The sequence below is a fragment of the Limulus polyphemus genome, unplaced genomic scaffold (genome assembly GCF_000517525.1).
Source record: "Limulus polyphemus unplaced genomic scaffold, Limulus_polyphemus-2.1.2 Scaffold1138, whole genome shotgun sequence".
NCBI classification, from domain to species: Eukaryota; Metazoa; Arthropoda; class Merostomata; order Xiphosura; family Limulidae; genus Limulus; species Limulus polyphemus.
Window position 1 is genome coordinate 216,700 of NW_013666748.1, and position 9,680 is coordinate 226,379.

At 30.4% G+C, this 9,680-nt stretch overlaps 1 protein-coding gene across 1 annotated transcript in view; it reads right to left on the reverse strand.

Annotated features, from left to right (window-relative positions):
- LOC106462305 (adenylosuccinate lyase-like) overlaps window positions 1-9,680 on the reverse strand; it is a 43,413-nt gene that overhangs the window by 32,890 nt on the left and 843 nt on the right. Inside the window, exons 2-3 of the mRNA XM_013922206.2 lie at window positions 3,241-3,444; window positions 1,143-1,187 (exon numbers count right to left, since the gene is read on the reverse strand). Of these exons, the coding sequence (XP_013777660.2) occupies window positions 1,143-1,187; window positions 3,241-3,444 (249 nt within the window). The remainder of the gene's footprint in view (window positions 1-1,142; window positions 1,188-3,240; window positions 3,445-9,680) is intronic.

Sequence of the window (9,680 nt, forward strand, 5' to 3'; positions counted from 1 at the left end):
GGTGAAATTGACCAAATGGGTATAGAGATAGGGTAGAGAAAAGAACAAAGAAACTATAAAGATCTAGTGAAAAAAAAAACAACAGATACTTATTTAGGAGGTTTTAGAGATTACAGAAATGAATTTCAGATGAAGAAAGCATTTTCAACCTTCAAATGAAAATCCCTTTGCACCTGAAGCAGTCAATACTCTGACTCCACATATTCACGAACAAATTTTTAGTGAAAATACTTCAATAAAAATTCTGATTTTTTTTTAAATTTACTAATGTTTAAAAAAAGCTTCAAAAATTTCATGAAGATACAGAAAACATATTAAAACTCTGATGAACGTATTGAAACTCTGATGGTCATTTTGGGGTCAAATGTAATCCACTGAGTCAGCAGCCAGAGAGTTAAATTAGTACTATTTGTAACCTAGTAATTGTCATATGATAACTGCTAATTACAGTGGTAAAATCACACAATCTTTTAACATTCCAAATCAAAATATAGATGCAAATATTTTATTTATTCAATTAATATTTCACAGTTAGAATGTTGCTACAGCTGAAGATACAGAAAACATATTAAAAGTTGTAGTATTGAAACTCTGATGGTCATTTTGGGGTCAAATGTAATCCACTGAGTCAGCAGCCAGAGAGTTAAATTAGTACTATTTGTAACCTAGTAATTGTCATATGATAACTGCTAATTACAGTGGTAAAATCACACAATCTTTTAACATTCCAAATTAAAATATAGATGCAAATATTTTATTTATTCAATTAATATTTCACAGTTAGAATGTTGCTACAGCTCTAATATTGTCAAATAATCCAACTGCTTAGTTACTATTACAGTTGATTTCCTGAAATTTTTCCACTAATTACAACCAAAAGAAACTAAAGATCATAGTTTCTCTAGATGTTAATACTAAAATTATACAAATAGAAAAAGTCTTACTAATTTTAGATTTGTATCTGGGCTTAAAGAATATAGAAATAATAAAATAATTTAATTTAAGTGCTTGTCTTTAAACCAAATATATTCAGTGATCAATTACTGTAGTTATAGTGATCATATTGATTAAAAAAGTTTATAAATCATAAACAAAATTAAGTCTTACGAAGATATGAAATGAAAGAAACAATGAATTCCTACCTTTGACAGAAGGATGTTAAAACCATCTCGTAACATTATAAGATCCTGTGAAAAAATTCAAAATTTTATTTACTGCAAATAGTTAAAGATTCCGGTTTTAAGTCAGTAAATTGTACCATTTCTTTAACTGTTTCATTATCATGGGCATACACACGTCCCTTCTAGATCACTACCATGGGAGTTTAGAATTTTGTACAACCATGAAGAAAGGATATTGCCATTCAAAATTCCAAAAGTTTACAAGTTCTAAGTTTCATATAAGTAATGAAAAATTAAAATGTATGTTTTTTGTTATAAAAATAAACATGGCACAGGGAAAGTTGTTTATAAACATGGTAGTTAAAAAAAGTGAACATGGTGTTAGGAATCAATTATGTACAAGTTTTAAGATTTATAAAAACAGTAATAGCTGTAAAAAGTTTAAAGAACTGAAGTTAAAAACAAACAATCAAGCACATTCAAAGTAGTTTTATTTTTTTAATGGATCATGGATCATTCTCAGTACTGGAGAAAATAAGTCAATTAACTTTCAACACAAGATCATAACAAAGCCAAATTATTCAAACACTGAATCATACCCATTTAAACTACAGAGAAATCATTTTGATGCAAAAAAAAAAAAATTTTTAATTGAATAAAATCATATTACTTATTCAATTTAACTGATAAAAGTGAGTTAATTATCAAATATTTAGTTTGAACATAATAAAAAAAAGGTATAAATTATTAACAAATTCAAGTAAAAATAAATTCAAAAATGAAAGAGAAAAACCAACTCTCACAGATTCATTATTTCATCACTTTTACTTGCTATGCTGACAGAACAGGAATCTTCAAATCTGTTAGAATGTTATGATCTATAATGTATTGGGCTTTTCAGGTGTCATTGATATTTCTAGTAATTTCCTAATACTACAAGGTAGGCATAAAAAAAAGAAACAAAGGAAGTCTATTGTAATTTATGTGTTTCTGTGCCTTTCTTTTCTAGATGTAATTTTGTGTGTTTAAATTTTTTATGGATACGTGATACATTCTGGTGTGACAGGAAACAAGTCCACACGTGGGGGCAAAAGACCCTCAACCTGCATATCTTCCAAGGAAAATGAAAAAAAACAGCAAATAAAGGCTCATTATGTTTTATCAGGCAAGCTTGTCACTATCTGAATCAACTGGATGAAGCACATGTACTTTGAGTAAAGGAATTGTAATGTATTACATTCTCTAGGCTACAAATTACAATCTTAATTCTATTTAAAATTAACAAATATTATATCTCTTAGTATTTGAAATTATAATATTTATGATGTTCTAACAGATTTATCAAATTTCTTTGCTTGTGACTAGCTGAGGCTACACAAATTTCCTCCTTTTTTTATTAAAACTATTTCTGTTTCATGTAATCTACATGTAGATGCTTTCAAGGTTTTTGCTCAGATGGAAATTTGCTGTCCATACACTTAATTATCAAATAAAAGATAAACAAAACCTTCTGATTCACAGTTATTTGCTGTAGGAAGGTTTTACAAAAACAAATACAAAAAGGCTTTCTCAAGCTAGTTCTTTTGTATAGTGTTTAATCAATGTATCTGTATATTTAATTCATATTTTACCAAGTTTTATCTATATGGGTTGGAAATCCAAATAAGTGTGAAATTCAGAAAGTTATTCTTGGTGAACAATAAAAATCAAGCAGGTTTAACATTTTTGGTTAACAAAAAATAGATAAATACACTGTAAAATAATTTATATCAAAAGAAAAGTAATACACTGTACACTGTGACAATGATGCAGAGTCACATATATGACTCACATGGTTCAAAACTGGCCTTTTTCTGACAGCTAAAAGTTCCAATTATGTCTAAAGATTATCGATCTGTAGCATACAGAACAAACAAAGTTAGCTTTAAAACTGAACTTAAATTTCTAGAACAGTAATGGATAGAAATTTTTACTTTTCATGCATCAATCTGTTCAAATTGATGCTATCTAATGAGCCATTCATCCAGTAAATTATTTACACCTTAAAATTCTGCAGGGTTTATACTTTTTCATAACATAATTACTTGCTTTTCAAATTAAAAGTATATTATTAACTTACAGTATTATCACCAACATAACAAGATGTTGCTCCCAAATGAATAATTGGAGCAGCCTTGGGACAACAAGCAGCAAACGTGTGAACATGAGCCATGACATCATGACGTGTTGCCTTTTCCTCTTTTGCTGCCATATCAAAGTCAATATTGTCAATGTTAGCTTTCATTTCTTTGATCTGTTCATCAGAGATGTTAAGGCCAAGAGCCTGCAAAAACATATCATAAACACAGTGAAACAGAATATATTGCAAATAATACTTGACACACAAAATATTACAGATCATTAAAGCACAAAGCAAAGTGGAATTGTTTAGAACCTATTAAATAAAGCCCATGGGCAGAGTAGTTCACAAATTTATTGTTCATTTTTTAATTCATAATCTGCCACACTAATTAAATACCATAAAAGGTTGAAGTTGAGGCTCTCTGCTGGCTACTGCAATATTCCGATATTATTCTCTTCAAACCACACATTCACAGTCCTTACTTTGTGACATGGAGCGTCATCATGTTGGAAGGTGTAAGGGCCAGTACCATAAAATTGCTACAATTAGGACTGATAGAGTTGTTCAGAACATCAATGTAGGACTCAGCATTCGTGGATCCATGCACTGCAATCAGAGGACTTAGTCCATACCACAAGAAGGACCTTCAGACAATGATACTGCCACCTCCAACCTTCAATGTTGGGACAACACACTCGGGTAATAAGCAGCCTCCATACCCAAACAAATCCATCAGAATGGAAAAGCATGTAGCCTGACTCGTCGCTCCACAGGACTGATTTCCAATGATCCATGGACCAGCTTCGGTGTGCCTTGCCCCATGCCAATCGACAGTGTGCATTTGTTTTTCTTATCAACGGCTTGTGCGCTGCAGCTCTTCCATGAAAATTCATGGCATGCAGCTCTTGACGTGTCGTAGAAACACTTATAGGATTGCCTGTGGCTGTTTGCATCTCGAAACACAGATTCTCTAAAGTCTGAAGGCGAAATGAGGTAACCAGCCTTCTCAAAGCACGTTGGCTCCTGTCAGTCAGTATTTTACACCTATCTGGTCATTTCTTTGAATCATTGTCACCTGTGAACTTCCACTCTTTAGCATGTTGCCAATTGTCAACTTGGAAATGTTTAATTGTTGCACAATAACACATACAGACATTTTCCCCAAAAGACATCCAACTATCCTTCCTTGAAACTCTGTTAGCTCTTTCCGTGTACTCATCGTTCAACGTACAAGTACGAAATTACTTCTGAGCATACCACTATTACCTTTATAGGCCCAACTATTTGCATATTTCGTCATTACACCCATTTTCCTGCAATTAGAGGTGTGTCCCATGACTTTTGATATGATAATGTATGTAAAGATTTAATAACAAAATAAGAAGCATGTACATGTTTGTACTTTCAAATTAAAAGATTAGTTAATTTGGAAATCTGACTAATTTCAGTAAAAAATATCCTTGTGTATGGAGGAAAATGAAGTTTCACAATAAAAAGGATAACTATTTAAGGTAAGTAACATTGTTTATTATAACAGAAGTGGACACAGATATGGGATTTTTTTCCATACTAAAAACCTTCTTCCAATTTCTCAGTTCTTGGCTTGTATATAATTACAGGTAAATAACTAAAATAATTTACTGCAATAATGATAATTTAGTCAGAATTAAAATATGGAAAATGAAGTAGTAACAAACAAAAACACTGTACATACTTACTTCGAAAAGATGTAATTCTTTTACTTTGCTTTGCATAGTGAAGATGGAATCTGTATAATTCCAAAGCATTTATCCGTGTCCCCTGCTGTTACAATAAACAATGTTGTTTATCTGTGTCCCCTTCTGTTATAATAAACAATGTTGTTTATCTATGTCCCCTTCTGTTATAATAAACTATGTTGTTTATCTATGTCCCCTTCTGTTATAATAAACTATGTTGTTTATCTATGTCCCCTTCTGTTATAATTCCAAAGCACTTATCTGTGTCCCTTTCTGTTATAATAAACAGTGTTGTTTATCTTAAGTCTCCTTGTTAATCAAGTAACTAGCATATACCACTTATACATTAAAAAGCAACAACAGAAGTACAGCCACAGATATTAATGTTGTTTGGCAGATTCTAGGGCTCCTGAAACAATGCTTGGTTTCCTGTATTAGCTTCTGTATGATGTCAAGTGGGAAGGGCTCCGACTTTTTTTTTTTCTCTTCTTCTTTTTTTTACACTCATGACTAGCGAAGAATATTACATAATGTAGTTAAAGTTGAAGTTGAAATGTCAACAGATTTCCTGTCTCAATAAAACTTCCACTGCCTGAAGCCAAATATATCATGTAGTATTTATTTGTGTTATACAAGATAATTTCTGGAGAAAAAAAAAACAGTCACTGAATCTGGTGGCTGCTCAAGCCTGTTCATGTTCACTCAATCATTTTGTTAGTTGACCTGAATTTAGGCTTAACCTTAAAAAAAAAAGTTTCCAGTTAACAGTGCTTGTAGAGTACAATGAAAAAATAACAGTTTCAAGACAATAGAATTATTCAGAGAATCAAGGTTACCAGTAAAATGAATATGACATCAAAGCAAAAGCAATGGCATTTCATTTTACACAATGCACAGAGAAAAAAAAACAGTAATGTACCATCCAGAAGTATTTCTTGATGAAAAAGAAATTGTAGTATATTAAGTACTCCTTACTTTACCACCTGAAACCACCTACATCAAAACTTTTTAACATTCTCTTTTTATCTTCAAGACAAATTACATACCAGTTGTCTGGAGAAAGTATGTTCTTTTTTGGGTTTCGTTTTGTGTGTGTGTGTGTGTGTGTGTGTGTGTGTGTGTGTGTGTATATATTATTTTTTTTTCATTATGATAATCCTTTCTATAATATACTCTAGGTCTTAAATATGTCCTCTGAAATTTTGTAATGAAATACTGTACGAGTAAAAGGTAGATTGTACAAGAACATAACTGATTTTGACAATTACAACCATTATGTGTAAGGCAGAGATAAGTCAACATTTTCAAAAAACTTTTGTCTTCCTCCCCGATTTGATTACATGAATAACTTAAAATTAGAATCACAGGAGAAAAATTAATTTGTTATATAATATTTAAAAGCTCTGGCCCTGATGAGGGCTTTCAGAATTAACACAATCAACTTCGAGAACTCTGTGGATACTGAGATGACTCTTAACATCTGGAATTACTTTGTTTCTCTTTATTTTCAAGAATAAGTACATAAAGAATTTAATTAGCTTCAGGCCTGTTATATACAGTTTAACACTGTTTTATTAGAGTACTACATTCTTGTTTGATTGATTGTTTGGAATTAAGCACAAAGCTACACAATGGGCTATCTAGTGGTGTGAGTCCGCAGACATACTGCTGTGCCACTGGAGGGCAATTCTTGTTTGAGCTGACTACTTTGATAAATATGTGAAAGTCAATAAACTGATTAAAACTTACAGGGATTCTAGGTGGGGCTTTTCAGATGTGTTTTATTATCAGGTTTTAACCACATACACGTAGATTTAAAACCTAAGATATTCAAAGCTGTGTTATTAAAATGATAATTTGCAAGCAAATGTTAAAATATGGTTTAAAAAATAAAATTTTCCTTAAAAAGTATGTTACGATCAAATATTGCTTCATTAAAGTGTCTACAGAATTCCAAAGCCAAACACAGTAAACTTACCTGTAAAACTTAAATTAATATTATTTTCTTTGGTGAAACCATTAATATTGTTTTGCTGTTGCAAAGTATATTTTATTACTATGCACAAACACAAGCAGCATCAATTAGCCTTTAATGGGTGTGTAGAGGAAAGAAACTTTAATGGAAAACTTTTTCAACTTCTTAACCATTCATTTCTCTTGCACCTGTAGATCATTTCTTGGAGTAAATTAAATTTATGACACCTCCCAAAACTTAAACCAGTAATTCTTATCTTTATGAAGTGAAAACTGGTAAAAAAAACTACTACAAGTTTTTTTCAATGATCACAACATAATTAAAATCTTATCATAATGCCATTTTTGATTATATCTTAATTACAGGTTAAAGAAAAATTAGTCCATAATGGCTTTAAAGACACAGTATCTTGTACACACTGCACTTTCATTAAAGCTAACACAAACCTGTCAGTCTTGACAGTTGATGTTATGTCCAATGCTTTATATATATAACAGACACTGTGATAGCTTGATGGTGTACTAATCCTAGCATTTAATTGAACGTACAGTACATGTAATATACAAGTACTATAGTCTATTAATTATTCTGTCATTATTTTTAAACATTTGATTTATGTGAGAAGAATGTGGCCACCTACTTGACACCCAATTTCTAGTAGCTAATTCTATTTTGACATCTCTGCGTATAAGTAGCAGAATTTCAACCCTCCTTTTTAACTAATTAACATGAAAAACTACAAAAAAAAATCTGAAACTTATTGAAATTTCATTCTGAAACTTTTAACACTTTCGCGGCATAAGTGATATCCCTAGTTATGCAATAGAAACGTAAAGCCTCATTGTAAACTCTGTTTTAGATAATGCTAATTTCGTGGCTTCATGTTATGTTTTATGACAGAATGATTCCATTGACAGTTTTTTCTTGAGTGCACCATCGATGGTGCACACTATGATTTAAATACTAATAATCCAATGATCATGATATTTAATATTTTTTTCTTTTTCTCAAAGTAATTTTGTCATTTTTAATAAAATTATGTATATTTCACAACTTTACAATCATAAAAAATCAGATAAAATAATCCCTACTGTGGATGATAATAGTTCAAGGATTGTTATGGGAAGCCTACAATGTGCTTGGAGTGTTTCAGTGACAAATATAAATGAAAATTAGAATGAATTAAAATATTATTGTCTTTCTTTTCTTTTCAATTTTAATTAAAGACTTTCTAAAAAAAATCAATGTCTAATTAAGTTTTTTGCTCCACTTAGTTACTATGAAAATTTTATTTCCATTTCATTTCTATCTTTATTATATTACAGTTTTCATAACAGTTACATATTTATGAAAGAAGTCTCAGTTAATTAGTTTTTTTGGCTTTATTTACTCACAATGAAAAATTTAATGCCAGCCTCTAGATGTAATTTTAAAATAAAAAGTGCTTTAATTATGTAAATTTGTTTTATTTCAGTTGTTCTTTCAACATGGCATACATGCTCCACCAATGGTACATGATGGAAGGAGTGGCTTTATTATAGCCATCCATGCAAGATAAATACTTTCATATAGGGCTTTGGAGATATGAGGTGCAGTTATATGTTATGGGTGCTGTGTACCACGGGTGACACATGACTTCCATCAGAAAACATGCAAATGTACATACAAAAATAGTTATGAGAAAAATAAAGAAAAATGAAACACAATCCTCTAACATTCATTGGACATATGAAGCCAAGGTGTAAACCTACAAAATTTATAATCACTAAAACAGAAGGTCTAAAAAAAGGGTTCATAAGTTGGGCTTGAGGAAAGAACTCAACACATATAAAAATATTCTTATTTAAATTTTCCTGACACTGGACAGAGCAGTATTTTTTGTAAGAATTTTATTTATTACATAATTATGATCAAACTAAATTGTTTATACTTGGGATCTTTTTTTTTTTCTTTTGTCAAGAACTAACTGCAATGAAAGCAACTTGGTTAAGATTAAAATCTTGTCATTTGCAATCATCACTATTTTTTCAATAATGGCTATTGAAAAAAAAATAGTGATGAAATGAATACATCAAAGATTGAACATTCATGAATCAATTTCACACATTCTATGGCTGTATGCAAACATAGTCTATATCATTTGCTACACCAAACAAACTACCAGAGACAAACAATGATAGTCTTAGTGTGTATGAATCTGTTTTTGTGTAATAAACAATATGTTGCCTAAATTGACATAAAACAAAATGTTGAGGTACAATTAATCATACTACTCACTATACAATTCCACCAATCATAACTTCATTTGTATTATGTTTCCCTTGTAACACTTTAGGAACACATTCATTCACAAGTGCAGTATATTTTGGTGTTGCTGAAAGTGAAATCTATCATTTAAGTTAAACTTAAAGCTATATGTAAGACTATGATTATTATTTTTAAGTTAAAATAAGATGCAAGTATCATATATATATATGTATATATAGCACCAGAAACTATTTCGCTTCTGCTTTTTTTTCTTTTGAAATATATAGAAAAACTAAAAAGATTTTAACATTCTTTTTTCCACCATTTTTTGTAATAGATGGCGCCAGATATTTTCCCTGAAAACATAAAAACTAAGCTTTATTAATAATAATATTCAGCAGAATATGATTTTGGCTAAAGGCAAAGAAGGTAAAATCATAAATAATATTCAACGTTAAATTGGTACACAATTAAAAACATTTTATTTAGGCCTACCT